This window comes from Mastomys coucha, unplaced genomic scaffold (genome assembly GCF_008632895.1).
Source record: "Mastomys coucha isolate ucsf_1 unplaced genomic scaffold, UCSF_Mcou_1 pScaffold22, whole genome shotgun sequence".
In the NCBI taxonomy this organism is placed as follows: domain Eukaryota; kingdom Metazoa; phylum Chordata; class Mammalia; order Rodentia; family Muridae; genus Mastomys; species Mastomys coucha.
The window spans coordinates 208,167,568-208,186,238 of NW_022196905.1; the positions used below are offsets into that span (position 1 = coordinate 208,167,568).

General features: G+C 39.7%; 1 protein-coding gene across 1 annotated transcript; it reads left to right on the top strand.

The window, feature by feature from the left end:
* The first annotated feature begins 6,793 nt into the window (after nt 1-6,793).
* Nucleotides 6,794-17,909, top strand: LOC116069416 (zinc finger protein OZF-like). The gene is made up of 5 exons (XM_031340014.1): nt 6,794-6,874; nt 7,646-7,826; nt 15,266-15,392; nt 15,594-15,654; nt 16,764-17,909. Exons 2-5 carry the CDS (start codon nt 7,680-7,682, stop codon nt 17,815-17,817), a joined length of 1,389 nt encoding a protein of 462 aa, XP_031195874.1. The 5' UTR covers nt 6,794-6,874; nt 7,646-7,679; the 3' UTR covers nt 17,818-17,909.
* Nucleotides 17,910-18,671: the final 762 nt, after the last annotated feature.

Consider the following 18,671-nt stretch of genomic DNA (forward strand, 5'->3'; position numbering starts at 1 on the left):
TTTTTTTTTTTTTAAGCTTGGGGTACAAAGCAAATAAAGCCAAGCTTCTCCCCTCACCCAGTCATAACCATCAATAGCAGTTGACAGTGCCTACTGTTGGACAACCATGCACTTGGCCTCACCTCTATGTACTTGACATGTTAGCTCACTCTCCGATTACTCGCTCTGCATAAACATTAATCTCATACATCTTCTGAAAATCAAGCCAATTCCCACTACTTTGGCTTATGGGGAAATTTTCTTTATATTCTGATAACAACATAACAACCATCTTCTGGTGCACTGGCTGGTTGTACTAAACTACAGTACAACTAATTTTTTCCCCTAGTTTGCTTTTATTCCTAATTTATTTTATGTGTACGTGTGTTTTGTCTGCGTGTATGTCTGTGCACCACATGCATGTATGGTACTTCCAGAGGCCAAAAGAGGATGTTGAATCCCCTGGACCTGGAGTAACAGATGGTTATAAAACCTGTGTGTACTTGGAATCAAACCTGGACCCTCCAGAAGAACAGACATTTCTCTAAATTGTTGAGCCATCTCTCCAGTGCCCTGATATGCTATTTTGAAGCTGATGGTAGCAATTAATTTATAAAATTTCTTCCATCTATTTAAGAAGACAGTAATAATTTTATTATGAATTAACACATGTGTGCACACATTCGCGCACACGCACATACATAGACACACACAGCAGTCATAGAAGTCATTTGGAAAAGGGAGGAAAATGTGGTACTTCTTTTCTTTGGAGCCACCTCTTTTCCTAGCAAAGCATACACTGTCTCTTGGAATATTGCCCATGTGAATTTTAGTACTGTGTCTGTAAATTTTAATTTATGTAGTTGAGAGAGATGACTTGAGGTTAGAGGTAAAAGATTGTCTTTCTGTAATGGAAGCTCTGTCACCTGCCTTAATTGGTAACATAGTTTCTTTTCTAAATAAACCTATGCAGCAATCATTGTTGATAGGTATACCCCAAACCTTCCAAAGCTATAACTGTCAGACATTACCTTGAAATTTTCATTTTGAAAAAATAACTTTCCCAGGACATGTAGCAGTAAGACAGGATGTGACACCGAGGTTTCATTTGGAAGTCCTAAATAGAAGCTACAACTAAGATAAGCAATGGTTTACAAGCCAGACCACACTTCAGGAGTGCGGGGCAGCTAGGTATGATCATAGGTATGATGCTGAAACTTGGCTTTGGAGATTAAATGTAAGACCATTACATACAATATCACAAAGTAGAGCACTGATAGATAGAACGTGTGGTTAATATTCATTGGCTATGGTTAATATTCATGGCCTCTGGCCATGCTCAGTGTATTCTCTACCTCCGATGTGAGGTTGAAAATGTGAGCTCTCAGGTCTTCCTGTTGCTATGCCAGCAACATCTCTGATTCTGGATCCATAAGCCCAATACTTTCTTTTATAAGTTGACTTGGTCCTGGCGTGTTGTATCACAGCAATAGAAAGGTAGCTATACAGAAGTGTTCTTTGGAGGATCAGAATACACAAGTCTCCCCTTCCAAGTAGAGGAAGCCAGGAAGGTGTATGTTTTCACTGGAGCTCTAGAGCAGGTACCATGAATACCATGACACTGAGGGTAGAGGTGATCCCAAGACTGCCAAGCGTAGACTGCCATGAAGAAGCAACCGCATAAAGAGCATGCTCCTCTCCTCCCAAACAGAGTTAGCAACATTAAATTATTTGTCAGCTCCCACTTTTATAGAAGACTGGAATGCCAGCAACGATGGTGCAAAGGCACAAGACTAAGTGTAGATGTGAATTTATTAAAGATTCAATATATAGTATTGTCTTAGGTTTTACTGCTGTGAAGAGACATCATGGCCAAGGCAACTCTTATAAAGGACAACATTTATTTGGTGCTGGCTTACAGGTTCAGAGGTTCAGGCCATTATCATCAGGAGTATGGCAGTGTCCAGGCAGGCATGGTACAGGAGTTGAGAGTTCGACATCTTGTTCAGAAGGCAAAGAGGCGAAGACTAGCTTTCAGGCTGCTAGGAGGAAGGTATTAAAGTCAACCCCCAAAGTCATACACCTACTCTAACAAGGCTGTATGTCCTAATAGTGCCACTCCCTGGGCCAGGCATATACAAACCATCACAATTAGACATTACAGTATGCATAGCGAGTTGAAGTCAGATAAGGTTCTTTGTGAGACTCTGTCTCAACCAAAGAAAACAAATAAAAATTACATTCACTTTAAAAAATTGTGGGGGGTTTTCCTGAGATTAGTCTTATCATGAAAGTGACTAGGTAGACTAAGTGGCCTTGAACTCACAGATATCAGACTGCCTTTGCCTTCTAAGAGCTGAGATTGATGGTTATTGTAAATGATTTCATAGGCACCAGTGGCAGACACCTGAAATGACTTAAGAGGTTTTACACTGTCTCAATTCTCCCATGCTCCTTTCCCTCTATTATTCAGTTTTGTTCTTCTTTCCTAGTGTGTGTGTGCATGAGTGTGTGTGTGCGTGCGTGTGTGTGTGTGTGTGTGTGTGTGTGAATGTGTGTGTATCTGAGTGTGTCTTGGCTATATAGCACAAGCTTTCTTCAAGAATCACAGTAATTTTTGTGCCTCTGTGTCCTATTTTCTTTCATTTAAAGAATGCAAACCACAACAGGCTTGAAAAATAAGCTTTATGGTGCCATGTGTTTCTTCTCTCCTTCTCCTCCTCTTCCTCTTCTCCCTCCTCTTCCTCTTCCTTTTCCTTTTTTTCTTCATCTTAATAAACAGTATTTCACTTGTACTTTATGTATCTCGGTGTTTTGTGCCTGTCTATGTAACTTTCCCTCTTTTCTGCCTGGTGAATTTATGCCTGCCTTGGGAGGCAAACTGATGGTGTCAGAACTCCTGAAACTGGAGTTAGAGATAGATGTGAGCTGCTGTGTGTACTGGGAATGAAACCTGGATGCCCTCAAAGAATTTTCAGTGTTCTCAACTGTTCATGTATTTTCCATCCCAAGGTTTCTATTTGTTTTTTTTAAGATTTATTATTTATTTATTTATTATAAGTACACTGTAGCTGTCTTCAGACACACCAGAAGAGGGCATCAGATCTCATTACAGGTGGTTATGAGCTACCATGTGGATGCTAGGATTTGAACTCATGACCTTTGGAAGAGCAATCGGTGCTCTTACCTGCTGAGCCATCTCACCAGCCCAGTTTCTATTCTTTATAGTATTTCCTGTTCAAGAAAATATTCATTAGAGGGATTAGATGCCCATTGTGCATAAAAGAGTTCAATTCATCTGCAAGTCAGAGAATCAGCCTAAGGCAGGAATACATTCCCTAATTGTCCATTTAATGCAATGTGATCACTCCTGAAACCATATACACACAATCAACAAAAACAACACAAAAGACTCAGCTGGGCCGGGCAGTGGTGGCGCATGCCTTTACTCTCTGGGAGGCAGAGGCAGGTGGATTTCTGAGTTCGAGGCCAGCCTGGTCTACAGAGTGAGTTCCAGGACAGCCAAGGCTATACAGAGAAACCCTGTCTCAAAAACAAAACAAAACAAAAAAAGACTCAGCTGGTTGTAGTCATATATTAAGAGCTTATTTACTCATACATAATAAGGAAGAATTTGGGAAGGAATGGAGAGAGGAAAAGGAATGGGTGTATGAAATGCAATATACTTCAGTGAACTTTAAGTTAAGAAAGGAGGGGATAGAGAGATGGCTCAGCAGTTAAGAGCACTGGGTGTTGTCCCGAGGACCCAGGTTTCATTTCCATATCATATTTAGTAGCTAACAATGTGCCGTGACTCCAGTCGTTGGTACCTTCCGCCCTCTTCTGGACTCTGCCGGTACTGCGTACAGACACAACTAGGCAGATACCCATGTAACTAAAATAAAAATGAAGGGTAGAAAAAGAAGTGTATACTTGGGATTAAACCTGGATCCTCTAGAAGAACTTTTCTAAACTGTTGAGCCATATCTCCAGTGCCTTGATGTGCTATTTCAATGCTGCTGATACCAATTAATTTCTAAAATTAATACATTTAAGAAGAAAAATATTCACCAATACTCTTTCGTGATGGCACAATCCTGAGACAGCAGCCAGGGTTAAAAGCAGCAAAAGCAAAAGCTGCCTGCTTCTGAGTACAGAATAGCTCCGCATAGCTGTTCATCTAAGTACAACATCTACTGTGCTAGTAGGCGACTTTTCCTTGATGTTTCCGAGAACAGTGGCACTGATACATCTGTCTTTAAGAACATAAGTCATAATTAACAGGTGGTATAGGCTCCTAAGTAAGCTACATTCACAGTGTCATTTACTTGTGAGGAATCTGCCTCACTCCATTTTGAAGGCAGGAGCCATTTATGCAGTATTGCTCAAAATACACCATTTACTGTAAAAGCTGATTTGTTATATTTAAGTTTTTTTTTCCTGGAGCCTGACTTGCCTGATCCATGGCCTTTACATATTGTTGAGAACACTTTGAACCTGCCTGACCCTCCATGGTGACCACATTTGTGTTTGGTTGGTTGTTTTTTCTGTATTTTCTTTTCCTTCTTTCTTTCTTTCTTTCTTTCTTTCTTTCTTTCTTTGTTTTTGGTTTTTTGAGACAGGGTTTTTCTATATAGCCCTGGCTGTCCTGGAACTCACTCTGTAGACCAGGCTGGCCTCGAACTCAGAAATCCACCTGTCTCTGCCTCCTAAATCCTGGGATTAAAAGGGTGGGCCACCACTGCCCGGCTTTTTTTTGTATTTTATTATTGCCTTATTGTTTGTTTTCTGTAAACCTGCTTAGCAATTTTGTATTTTCTTATTGCCTTATTGTTTGTTTTCTGTAAACCTGCTTAGCAAAAACTTGTAATTTTACTACTTAAAAGCGGCACGAGGATGCCAGGCAGTGGTGGCACACGACTTTAATCCCAGTACTTAGGAGGCAGAGGCAGGCAGATTTCTGAGTTCGAGGCCAGCCTGGTCTACAGAGTGAGTTCCAGGACAGCCAGGGCTACATGGAGAAACCCTGTCTTAAAAAGCAGCACTAGGAGTGGATTCAGGGTTGATTTCTTTAATAAGACTTAAGTTGTGATTTTACTACTTTAAAGAGGCACTAGAAATAAATTCAGGATTGACTTCTGTAACAGGACTTAGGAGCCAGTTGCTGGCCAGCTCTTAGGTGGTTCAAGTTTGTCTCAAAATTATGGCAGTGGTCTTATTCTCCCTGGATTCAATTAACATTTGAGTTTCAGTTATGACCTTGAGGGACAAGATGAACATGCCAGAGTCATTTCCTTCAAGATGAACATGCCAGACTCATTTCCTTCTGTTGTTTTAAATAAACTGTATGTTTCTGCCCAATGCTAAGCTAAGAATGCCACCAAATCACACAGAACTCTACATGAATGTGTCCAGACTCCCTAAAGAAAATCCCCACGTTCCTGTGTTTTTTGTTTTGTTTTGTTTTTTTGTAAAATGATTTCCATGCTTGCTGCTGGTAAGAAATATCTCTAAATTCTTCTGTCTTGGCTGTTATGATGGCTATTCTTGGTAGACAAACTGACTACAAATTAACTAAGACCCACATACCTGTGAGAGATTTTTCTTAATTAAAACTTATGAAGTGGGATGACCCCTCTGGGTCTTTTGAGGTGATAAGATCCACCTTTTGTACTTTTTTTCTAAGCCAATGTTTCACAATAAAAATATGCCGAAAAAAAATCCACCTTTAATCTGAGCCAAACCTTCTAGTGGCAGCCCACGTAAAAAGAAAACATTGAAAAAAGAATCTCTCCCTCTCTCTCTCTCTTCCTCTCTCTCTCTCCTTTCTCTCTCTGCCCTCTCTGGCTAGCATCCTTTATTGGCATTAGAGCCCCCTTCCTTGAAAATGTGGTATACAGTGAAGCCCAGCTTAGATAGCCAGCCTCATGGACTGAACTACTGGATTCTTTACATTTTAGTTGGTAGACAGCACTTGTTGGACTAGCTGGACCACAGCCCGTGAGCCATTCTAGTAAATCCCCTTTCTACATACCTAGAGAGAAAGAGAGACTCATTTTATCAGTTCTGTTCGTTTAGAGAACCTTGACTAATACAGCTGTGTTTTCTCACCTTAACGTAACTCAGAAAAATGCTAAGAATAGTGTTCATAAACAGCATTCTTTCTTGAACCATTTCTTTCTAATTATTCAAGTTACCGTGGAGACCTCATTTATCATTAGTGTTCATTTGTCAAGAGATACTTGAATTTCAGGAAGAAAATTCCCATAGGAATGGATCCACCATCCAGCCTTCTTGTAGTAGAAACGTATTTCATTGTGTTTGTGATCTGGTTCCAGTTTTTCTCTCAGGATTGTCCAATGTACCTTGGCCAACCAAGTAAAATGTAGCTGCAGTTCACCTGACCTCACCGTGAACCCACAGAACAAACGTTTGTTTTCTAAAATCCCCCCTTAATTATTAATATCGTGGGCACCCTTCCACCTGTGGGACAGGAGAAACACTCCACTCCACATTTTGTAATGTGCTGTGTAAACTTGTGTCCAGGAGGAAAAGGGAAGGTGCCTTCCAAGCAAGGAAAGACAGAAGTGAAGCTACTGCAGGGCAAGGGCAAGGGAAATATCCGCAGATCTGGAAAAGGGCTCGCCCTGGGGTGGAACCCAGAGCCAGGAAATACAGTTCTGTGCTCTTCCCTCAACTCCAACTACAAAGGAGGGCTTCTTGTCACTCAGGCCTCACTAGCCAATCAGAACGTGCAGTCGGAGCGTCATAGGGGAGGCGGGCTCTTCCGGGCGCCAGGCTCCAGGCTCCGTTCTGAAGCAGGGAAAATGCCATCGGCTCTTTGCGTGTCACAGGGTCTGTGAGGGGTGCCCGTGAGCTTGGAAGCCACGATATGGTGAGCGAGGGGCCGCAGTCTGGAGAGGAGTGGGTTGCTGAGCCGCGGGATCCCTTTTGGTAGGCGATCCTTGGGACTGGATGGGAACTAGTGGTCAGATGTGGATTTGTATGAAGTCCTTTGCGGTCCCTGTAATTCCCTGTACCCATGTGGTGGCCTCTAAATAACTTCACTCTGTGGGCTGAGTTTGTGCAGGGCTTTGGGAACATGAGCTGTGTGTAGATACATCTTTGTAGTCAACATCACCATGCTTTTTGTGCACCAGAGGATGGCAGGTTGCCGTTTTAGTTTATCTAGCATCTCTAGAATTTCTGTTCTTCGGATTTAGCATCTAGGACTAAGATCCATTTGGAGTTAATTTTGTGGATGTTGTACATGGAATCTTATGTGTTGGGTAGCATTCCACTATTTTGTTGAGATGTAGAAGGATACAATTGATAATGGAAAGGATTTACCAATGCTTAGGAGATAATAAGTCACACACGGTAGAGTTTAGATAAACGTTGGCTGCTTCTGAAACACCCCAGAGATATGAGTGTATTAATGAGGTCTGTAGGAGATTAAGCACTAGATACACATGTTTGTTCACCAGGATTGCGTAGCCCAGAATTTTCTAGCCACAGGGAAGGAGACAACCCTGATTCTAAACAGCTGCAAATCTAATGCCCATGTTAAGTGGCAGGAGACTAAGAAGCTGCTCAAAGGAGCAGGTAGGGCCCCATAACCAACATTAAGGCCTGGTGTGCCATGAACGTCCTGTTTTCTTCTTAGGCAGTGGCTCCTTCCTCTGGATCCTCTTGTCTAGATGCAGCCAGTTGTCCTTTTGTCAGAGCGCCAGACAGCAGTATGGTGTTCACTGCAGCAGCAGCAGCAGCAGCAGCAGCAGCAGCAGCAGCAGCAGCAGCAGCAGCAGCAGCAGCAGCAGCAGCAGCAAGATCCTGGCCTGTCTGCTGTGAGCCTCTGCTTTTACTAGTTAGAAGGGGCAGTCACATCATTAGTTCATTCTTATCTGCTACACACAGCGCTGACCTGAGCTGGAGAGCTGACGTGAGTTAGCATCCAGCTCAGTCCTCTTCTAATTTCTTATTATGCTCTCTACAACTCCCCACCCCAGCTTTAATCTTTTCTCCCTTATACTTTTACAGTCTTCTCATAGTCTGGCATATTCACCTCTGGACCCTGACCCTGCTATTCCAGGATACTGGTGTATTTAAGAAATAGTCCTGGGGATACTTTGTTGTCTAAATCTCCCTTCTTCCTAAGTAACCACTTAGTATCTTAAGAGTTGGAGTCTCCTGTCCCTATTTGAATTGTTCAAAGTGTAACCTGGGGCTTGAACCAGCATATAGAGGGTGGAAAATGTGTTCTAGGCTGGCTCCTCTTTGAGCACTAGCCAGTGCCGGATGTGTGCTATTCTTCAAGAATTTTTCTTTATTAATATCTTATGTTCATCGAGTTATTTCTCTCTGGGCAGACATATTAGTTCTAGAACAGCTGTACCTCCTGCAGAAAAAATGTTTCTGAGGTTCTGTCTGTTACATTGTTTCAGGTAGCCTTGACTCTAGATACAGACTAGTGTGTATGTCCACAGGGTGTAGATCTTGCTGTCCACTTGACTAAAATTAAAATTCCAAAATTCTTTAAGGGGTTGTACCACCATAGAGTTTTAAAATTACCAAATTGAGTCACTTAGACCACAAGAAACATTTAAGCAATAGGAAAAGGATTTGTGTATGCAGCATGGCCTCTGCTTTCAGACTAGAATAGGAGGAATAGTTTATTGTGTACAGTGCAGGGGGGAAATGGGGAAGGGAATAGCTAGATCACAGACTGAAGTTTAAGCCGGTCAGCTGCAGTAGTCCCCATTATGAAGAAGAACCTGATTGAAGTAGGAGGGTGGTTTTGTAATTTCTCAACTTGTGTTGATTCATGACATGTGAATGAAGATCATTTGGGGAGGTTAGCTTGAGCCAATGAATATTGAATTTCCAATTATGCAGATATGTGCAATCCTGGTTGAAACAATTAAACCAGCTCAGAGGTTTGAGACATGGCCCTCACTGTCTGTGGCTATGTGTGTCAGGTTACAGACCCCAGAACTAATATTGAGTACAGGAGCAAGGTCAATTAGAAATCCTCCCTGTCTCGCCCTCAGGTCTATAACTTTATTTGCTTTTAAAAAGGAAATTAAAGCAGTTCCCCACACTTGCTAGTGGTCCTTGTGTCTATACAGCCTGTGATTTGTGAAATAGCATAGAAAAAAATTAAAAATATTAGAGCTTTGAGAGGGCCCTAGGAGATCATTTAATGTCTCATTTGTATATGAAAAAATTGGAACTCAGAGAAATTCTGGGGCTTTACCCAAGACAATATCCACTTCTTCATAACAAAATTGCTTAGTGTTGAGTTTGCTACCCTGCCTTAACTCTGAGAATCTATGTGCTACCAGCCCCTGCTCAGAGAATATTGGATCTGTGGATGAAAAACACGGACACACACGATGCTCAATTTCAACTTGTCTCATTGGCTCAATAGCTGGGCATCATTAATCTCCTGTGGCAAGCATGCCTTCCCCAATACTCTTAGCTCAGCACCCTAAATCTGTCCTCAAATTTAGTTGCTCAATTACCTTCATCTCTCCAACCATCTCTCTCCAGCTCATCTCTCCCAACCGCTTGCCTGTAGAAGCAGCCTGTGGCCACTCTGCCCTAGATTCACATAACTGCTTGGCTTTTCCCTCTCTAAAGCATGGTGAAAACTCTCTCTCTCCCCATCTTGTGTCTGCCCACTTGCCTGTGGGGACCTGGAAGCCCTGCCTATTTCACCTAGCCCAATGGCTACTAGCATCTTTATTGATGGATCAAGAACCAATTGGGGAACAGGACCTTAGCATCAGCCCCATTCCCTACAGCTTAGTGTTTTTTAATTTCTCTAATTAAACAATTATTCATTGAAACAATGAAATCTACAGAGAGAAACGCCTCAGACATTCCAGGTTCTCTGCCCCTGCTTCTTAATCTACAAAGGCCCAGGGATATTGCTTTGTTCATTCATCTATTATTTAATTTATGTTTAATTTTCATTAATTACTGTACTTCCCTGTCAGAGCTTCCCCTCTCTTCTCTCATTCCAGTCCTTTCCTCTCACCTTTCCTTCTTCTATGCACCTCTCTCTTACTCTTGAGAGAAGAGGAAACTGCTCATGGATATCAACCCACCTTGGCATATCAACTTGTAGTAAGATTGGACACATCTTCCATTGAGGCTAGAGAATGTGGTCCATTTAAGGGAAAGGGTTCTAAAGGCATGCAACAGAGTCAGATACAGCCCCTGCTCCTGCTGTTAGCAGTCTCACATGTGCGCCAAGCTGTATATCTCTTACATATGTGTAGGGGGACTATGTCCATCATGCTCTCTGGGTGGTGGTTCAGTCTCTATGATCTCCTGTGTTCCCAGGTTAGTTGATTCTGTAGGTTTTCATGTGGTGTTCCTGAACTCTCTGGCTCTTTCCTTCCTCCCTCTCTTCTACAGGATTTCCCCAAGCTCTACCTAATGTTTGGCTTTGGGTCTCAGCATCTATTTTCTTCATCTGGTATGTGAAGCGTCTCAGATGATTGTTATGCTAGCCTCCCTTCTGCGAGTATAGCAGAATGATATTAATAGTGTCAAGGATGAGCTCTCTCATGACATGGGACGCAAGTTGGGCCAGTCATTGGTTGTCCATTCCCTCACTTTCTGCTCCCTCTTTATCTCTGCACTTCTCCTGGCAAGAAAAAGAATGTGGGTCAATGGCTTTTGGCTAGGTTGGTATCCCCATCCCTCTGCTGGAAGTCTTGCTTGGTTACGGGAGTTGACCATTTCATGTTCTGCATTCCCTCTCGCTAGGAGCCTTAGTTGTGGTCACACTCATAGATTCCTGGGAGTTTCCATTGTCTTGGATTTCTAGCTTGTCACAGAGATATTCCATCCCTGCTCCCCAAACCCCCAGGTTTTTTTTTTCCCAGTCCTCTCTCCCAGGTCTCTCTCCTGCTATTCTCTGTACACAGGATCACTCCTGTTCCCTTCTCCACCCACTCTCCCACCCACTTCTCTTCCTCCATCCACCCCAGAGGTCTATTTTATTTCCCTTTCCCAGTGACACTCAAACATTCTCCCTTGAGCCCTGTTTGTTACTTTGCTTCTTTGGGTCTATGGATTGTAGCATGGTTATCCTGTACTTTATGGCTATTTATAGGTGACTACATACCAAGTTTGTTTTTCTGGGTCTTGGTTACCTCACTCAGGTTTATCTTTTCTAGTTCCATTCATTTACCTGCAAATTTCATGATGACATTGTTTTTAATAGCTGAGTAATATTCCATTGTGTAAATTGTACCATATTTTCTTTATCCATTTTTCAATTGAGGGGCATGTGGGTTGTTTCTAATTTCACAGTGGTATATATAGATCTAGGACAATAGGTGAGCAAGTGTCCTTGTGGTGTGGTGGAGCACCTTTTGAGTGTATTCCCAGGAGTGGTATAGCTGAGTCTTATGGTAGAAATATTCTCCCCACCATCCTTTTTTTTTTTTTTTTTTTTTTCTTAAAAAAAAAAACCTGTGGAGGTTTGAATATGCTTGGCCTGTGGGAAATAGGACTATTAGTTGGTGAGACTTTGTTGGACTATGTGTATCCTTGGAGAAAGTTTCTCTCTGTCTATGGGCTTTGAGGGCTCCAAGTGCTCAAGTGCAGAAGTACAGAAGTGCATAAGAGGCCTTACTCCTGGTTGGCCATGGAAGATAGTCTTTTTCTGTCTGCCTTTGGATCCAGATGTAAAACTTGGAGCTCCTTCTCCAGCACTACTAGGACTGCCTGCATGCTACCATGCTTCCAGATGTGATGTAATGGGCTGAACTTCTGAAACTGTAAGCCAGCCCCAATTTAATGTTTCTTATATAAGTGTTGCCTTATATAGGAAATTTATTTATTTGTTTATTTGGTTTTTCGATACAGCGTCTCTCTGTATAGTCCTGGCTGTCCTGGAACTCACTCTGTAAACAAGGCTTGCCTCAAATTCAGAAATCTGCCTGCCTCTGCCTCCCAAGTGCTGGGATTAAAGGCATGCACCACCACTGCCCAGCTAATATCTAATTTTCAGTGAGTATATAACCATGTTTGTCTTTCTGAGCCTGGGTTATCACACTCAAGGTGATATTTTCTCATTGCATGCATTTGCCTGCAAATTTCATGACCCTGTTTTTTTCTAACAGCTGATTAATATACTATCGTTTAAATATACCACTTTTTCTTTAATCATTCTTCCACTGAGGGATGTCTAGAATGTTTCTACTTTCTGGGTACTGTGAATAAATATTCTATAAATATAACTGATAAAGTGTCCTTGTGTTAAGTTAGAGCATCTTTTTGGTATATGCCCAAGAGTGGTATAGCTGTGTCTTGAAGTCTTGATTCCCACCTTTCAGAGGAACCACCATGTCAGTTTCTATAGTGGGTATAAAGTTTGTTCTCCCAACAGGAATAGGTTAATTTTCTTCTTCTACATCCTTGCCAGTATGAGCTGTCAATCATTTTGTTGATCTTAGCCATTCTGACAGTTGTAAGTTCTCATAATGGAATTGATTTAAATTTCCCTGAAGACTAAGAATGCTGAAGAGTTCTTTAAGTGTTTTTTATCCATTTGTCATTTCACTATTGAGGTTTCTCTGTTTAGAACCATAGCCTATTTTGTACTTAGATTGTTTGGTTTGTTGATGTTTAGCTTATTGAGTTCTTTACATATTTTGGATATAGACCTCAGTAAGATGTGGAGTTGGTAAAAAATCTTTTCTCATTGTACAGGTCAGTTTTGTCCTGTTGAAGTTGTCCTTTGTACTAGAGAAGCTTTGTAATATCATTAGGTCCTGTTCATTAATTGTTGATCTTAGTGCTAGCATGGTTGGTGTTCTCTTTAGGGAGTTGTCTCCTGTGTGAATGTCTTGAAAGATAGTCCTTATTCTCTCAGGTTCAATGTTTCTTGTTTTATGTTGAGATTTATGGTCCATTTGAACTTGTCTTGTGCAGGGTGATTAATATGGATGTAGTTGTATACACCCATATGCATATCCAATTAGACCAGTTCCATTTGTTGAAGATGCTTTCTTTTCTCTATTGTATCTTTCCAGCTTCTTTATCAAAAAGCGTATGTCCGAAGGTATGTGGATTTATGTGTGAGTTTTTGATTTGCTTGCATTGATTGACATGTCATGTTTAATGCTAACGCTATTAAATTTTTATTACTATATCTCCGTAGTTCAGCTTGACATCAGGGACAGTGATTCTTCCAGAGCTCCTGTTACTGTTCAGGAGTAGGTTTAGGTCTCCTGACTTTTTTATTATACCATATGAAATTAAGCATTGTCCTTTCAAGGTCTGAAAATAATTGTGCTGGAATGTAATGGGACTTGTGTTGAATCTGTAGATTGCTTTTGGTAGGATGTCCATTTTTACTATGTTAATTCTACCAGTGCATGAGCGTGGGGACATCTTTCAATCTTTTGATATTTTCTTCAAAGACTTTAAGTTCTTGTAAAACAAGTCTTTCGCTGGCTTGTGGGCAGTCACCCCAAGATATTTTATATTATTTGTGGCTATTGTGAAGTGTTGTTTTCTGTAACATCCTTCTCAGCCCATTTGTCATTCATATATAGTGGAGAGCTATGTTTTTTTGAGGTAATTTTGTATCCAGCCATTTTGCTGAAGGTGTTTATCACCTGGTAGAATTTTTGGTACTGCTTATATGTACTATCATATCATCTTCTAATAATGGTACTTGACTACTTTCTTTCTAATTTGTATTCCTTTGGTCTCCTTTAGTTGTCTTATTATTCTAGCTAGAATTTCAAGTACTCTTTTGAATAGATTGGACAAAGTAGGCAAACTTGGTTTTTTAGTTTTGTTTTGTTTTGGTTTTGGTTTTGGTTTTTTAAGACAGGGTTTCTCTGAGTAGCCCTGGCTATCCTGGAACTCACTCTGTAGATCAGGCTGGCCTTGAACTCAGAAATCTGCCTGCCTCTGCTTCCCAAGTGCTGGGATTAAAGGTGTTTGCCACTACTGCCCGGCTTTTTTTTTTTTTAAATGATATTTTTTAAAGCATCTTTGAGTTTCTTTCCATTTAATTTGTTGTTGGTTACAGGCTTTTTGTAAATTACCTTTATCATGTGTAGGTATGCCCCTGTATTCCTGGTCTCCGAACACTTTTATTATGAAGAGGCATTGGATTTTGACCAAGGCCTTTTCAGTGTCTAATGAGATGGTCAGGTGATTTTTTTTCTTTGATTTTATTTATATGGTGGAATATAGTGACTGGTTTCTTTCTTTCTTTCTTTTTTTTTTTTTTTTGGTATGTTGAACCATCCTTGCATGTCTTACAGGAAGCTGATTTTGTAATTTGTAGGTTTATCTTATTTTTTGTATGTTTTTATTTTTTTAATGATTTTGAGTCTCTTGCCTGTATGCATGGATGCCCATCACATGTTGTGTGTATGATGCTCACAGTAGTCACAAGATGGCCTTAGAACCTCTGAATTTGGGATTATTGACTGTTGTGAGCCCTCATGTACACACTGACAATTGAACCCATCTCAGTGACACTTGAACCCATCTCATCTGTAAGACCATGTGCTGTTAATTCCTGTACCCTTGCTCTTGCCCTATATGTTTTTTAAGGTCTATATATACATTGCTTTTATTTTCATCTCTCCATCTCTAGATGTTTCAACAGGCATTTTCTTCTAGTAATTTTTTTCTTAATCATACAGTTTAAATGGTGACACTCAGTTTTCTGGAAGATGAATACATAGCTGGATTGGATGCATAAGTCTTTGTAAGAAGTTCACTGAGACCTTCAGAGTTTTCGCATATATTTTTTTCTTTATGTGGTTGGATTTTTTTGGGAGGTGGTGGTGGTGGTGGTGGTGGCAGGTTCTTAATATTCACCTCAAGCAGTCCTGAAACTCATTACATAGGCTTAGGCTGGTCTCTAACTCAATGAGATTCACATACTTCTGCCACCTGGGTGGTACAATTAAAAGCATGAGCCAACACACCCAGCTTGCCTATCTTTTTTAGTAGTTAGTCATCAGTCACCATTTCTCTGATGCGTATAGTATTGCTCTGTTTGTTTCTGACTGTATGGCTGTAAGGTTGTATCCTATTTAAAAGGCCTAGAAATGACAGGGGTGGACCTCCTTTTCAATTTCCTTCTAAAATGAATTGGTAATTACATTAGAATTAGAATTGTCATGGAGTAAGTGTGGAAATCACTAGCGTTATATGAGTCTATTGTTAAAGAAGTATGTATTTAATATGTTGTCAGAATTATGCTTTCTGTTGAACACATGTATGGATATTTTAGGATGCACTGACATTTAGTGATGTCCACATTATCTTCACTCCGGAAGAATGGGCTTTGCTGGATGCTTCCCAGAAGAATCTCTACACAGATGTGATGCTGGAGACCTACAAGAATCTCATTGCTATAGGTAAGACTGAATTTTAATTCACTTTTTAAAATATGAGGAAAGATGTTTCTTGTTTACTGAGCTCTTCTTTAATTTTGATTGTGAAAGAGGAACAATGTGGTAAGTAAATCAGGCATAGTTCTAAGGTTTGTTGAGGAGAGTAACTTAACTTTTTGTCAATTTTCAATTATATTTCATACATTTTCTGGTAATATGTTTTAGGTTACAAATCAGAAGACAAAATTATTGAAGAATATCTTCAAAATTCTAGAATACATGGAAGGTAAGTTTCGTGTTCAAGCTGATTCAAATATGGCCCTGAAGGAATTTGAGTGTGCCCTAGAAGTTTTAAGAACTCAGTGTAGACAAGCATAGACAAGACATTAAGTGTATTGATGATTAGTAAATTCTCACAATACCATGTACCTCAATGTCAGGTATTTGGAAAAAGCACAAGAAAACAATGACTTAACAACTGTTACATTTTAATTATATCCCCATGAGAGCTGCTCTATAGAACTGCCAATTGATTTAGGTTGATGCCATGCATTTATTACAAAGGACATATACATAGATTAGATGATATGTGTATGTCTAAAATCTCCAAATAGGCAAATATTCCACAATAAATCCTCTATTACTCATATGTGTTTAATGATTTACTAAAGTTTAGTGAGAGGGGTAATTTATACAATTCACAAAGTTTATGGTGGAGAATCCTTTATCCTCATATTACATCTCTGTGATGAACAAACAGTTAAACTGGATTTGAAACCTTTTATTTTTTATTCTTGCCATAATTGATATATGTCACATTAGATAAAAGCCATGTGAGCATCTGGAATATGGAAAGTACCCCTTTCTTCCACAACAATTTGAAGATATGCAGTTGTCCCCACTTTGAGTGAACTGTGAAGGTGATATGAGTTTACAATTAATTGTGTATCCAACTTCATCGGGAATATGTAAATACATTCATACTGCAGAAAAACCCTTAGTAGAAGGAACATGGAAATTCTTCTGTCTGTTCTGGTTCACTTTGCACATGTAATGTTATTCACTTTATAGCCAAACGATAAGTTGAAACACTGTGGCAAAGCTCTGAGTTCTTCCAGTTCTCTCCAAAAATGTGGAAAAACTCACATGAGAAAAGGACGTTATAAAGATGAGCCATGTACTAAACACTTTAACCATCACAGGTATCTTCAAATACACAAAAGAGACCATAATAAAGTAGGAACTTATGAATCCAAACAAGTGATAAAACCTTAAGATTTGATGCCTTTTCTCAGTAAACTAGACAAAATTGTTGAATTAAGTTATACAGATTTAAAAGATTCATCACTGTAGTCAATGTGGTAAAGTGTTTACACATGTCGATTGTCTTCACAGGCATAGAGGAAGTCTTACCAGAGAGAAACCCTATGACTATACTCAATGTGGTAAAGCCTCTACACGTCTCAATGCCCTTCAAAGACATAAACGAACTCCTACTAGAGAGAAACCATATAAATGTAATCAATGTGGTAAAGCCTTTGTGGATTACTGTACTCTTCAAAACCATGAAAGAACACATACTGGAGAGAAAACCTATGAATGTAATCAGTGTGGTAAAGGCTTTACACAACAAGCTTACCTGCGAAACCATAAAAAAACACACACTGGAGAGAAACCCTATGAATGTTATGAATGTGGTAAAGCATTTGCACATTATTCTACTATTCGGAAACATGAAAGTACACATACTGGAGAGAAACCCTATGAATGTAATGAATGTGGTAAAGCCTTTTCACAACAGAGTCATCTCCAAAACCATAAAAGAACACATACTGGAGAAAAACCCTATGAATGTAATGAATGTGGTAAAGCCTTTTCACAACACAGTAGTCTCCAAAACCATAAAAGAACACATACTGGAGAGAAACCCTATGAATGTAATGAATGTGGTAAAGCCTTTTCACAATACAGTAATCTCCGAAAGCATAAAAGAACACATACTGGAGAGAAACCCTATGAATGTAATGAATGTAGTAAAGCCTTTTCACAACATAGTAGTCTCCAACAACATAAAAGAACACATACTGGAGAGATACCTTATAAATGTAATGAATGTGGTAAAGCCTTTTCACAACACAGTAGTCTCCAAATGCATACAAGAACACATACTGGAGAAAAACCCTACGAATGCAAGCAATGTGGTAAAGCCTTTTCACAACATAGTAGTCTTCGAAAGCATAAAAGAACACATACTGGACAGAAACCCTATGAATGTAGTCAATGTGGTAAAGCCTTTTCACGTCACAGTAGTCTCCAACAACATAAAAGAACACATACTGGAGAGAAACCCTATGAATGTAATCAATGTGGTAAAGCCTTTTCACAACAGGGTCATCTCCAGAAACATAAAAGAACACATACTGGAGAGAAACCCTATGTGTGTAATTAATGTGGTAAAGCCTTTGCAATTTTCTGTACTCTCAGAATCATGAATGAATTCATACTGGAGAGAAACCCAATAAATGTAGTCAATGTGGTAAAGCCTTTGCAGTTCAAAGTTATTTCCAAATACATAAAGGAACACATTCTGCAGAAAAACCTTATTTATGAACATAGTGTAGTAAAGCCTTCGTGTGTTATTATACACTTTGAAAACATGACAGTAGACTCATTGGAGAGAAACCCTATGAATACAAGCAATGTGGTAAAGCCTTTTCACAACAGAGTCATCTCAGAAACAAAATAAAACATAGTCTAGAGAAATTGTACCAGTATAATCAGTGAGATAAAGCCTTTACACAATAGAGTTATCTCCAAATACATGGAAATACAGATATTGAAGAGAAACCCTATGTAAGAAGTGTGGTAAAGTCTTTTCACGTGGTTGGTGTCTAATACCTAAATGTACACTGGTTAGAAACCCAATAGATATAGTGTGAGAAAGCCTTTCATAGTAGTAATCTCTAAATTAAAAACAACAACAACAACAACAAACATTGGAGATTTATTCTGAATGTAAGCAATGTGGAAAAGCCTTCGCATATCACAATTATCTCTGAAAACTTAAAAGAACACAGACTGGAGAGTAAACTTATGAATGTAATTGCTGTGTTAAAACCTTTATGTATCATTCTCTGAGGACATGTACCCATACTGAAGGGGATCTGGGACTATAAAATATTTGGTAAAATCGTGAGCCAGCCCAGTTGCTTTTAATATACAAGATCATTTATTCTGGGGGAAAAAATCTGACAAGTGTCCACAATCTCTTTAAGCCTTTTGCCCATCTTTATTTTTTTTTTT

Bases quoted from the DNA above. Each gene is read 5' to 3' on its own strand.
- LOC116069416 (XM_031340014.1), top strand. From the start codon at position 7,680: ATGCAGCCAGTTGTCCTTTTGTCAGAGCGCCAGACAGCAGTATGGTGT. The intron at 7,827-15,265 runs GTGAGCCTCTGC...TGGATATTTTAG, and splicing joins AAGATCCTGGCCTGTCTGCT to GATGCACTGACATTTAGTGA. The intron at 15,655-16,763 runs GTAAGTTTCGTG...TTGTCTTCACAG, and splicing joins AATTCTAGAATACATGGAAG to GCATAGAGGAAGTCTTACCA.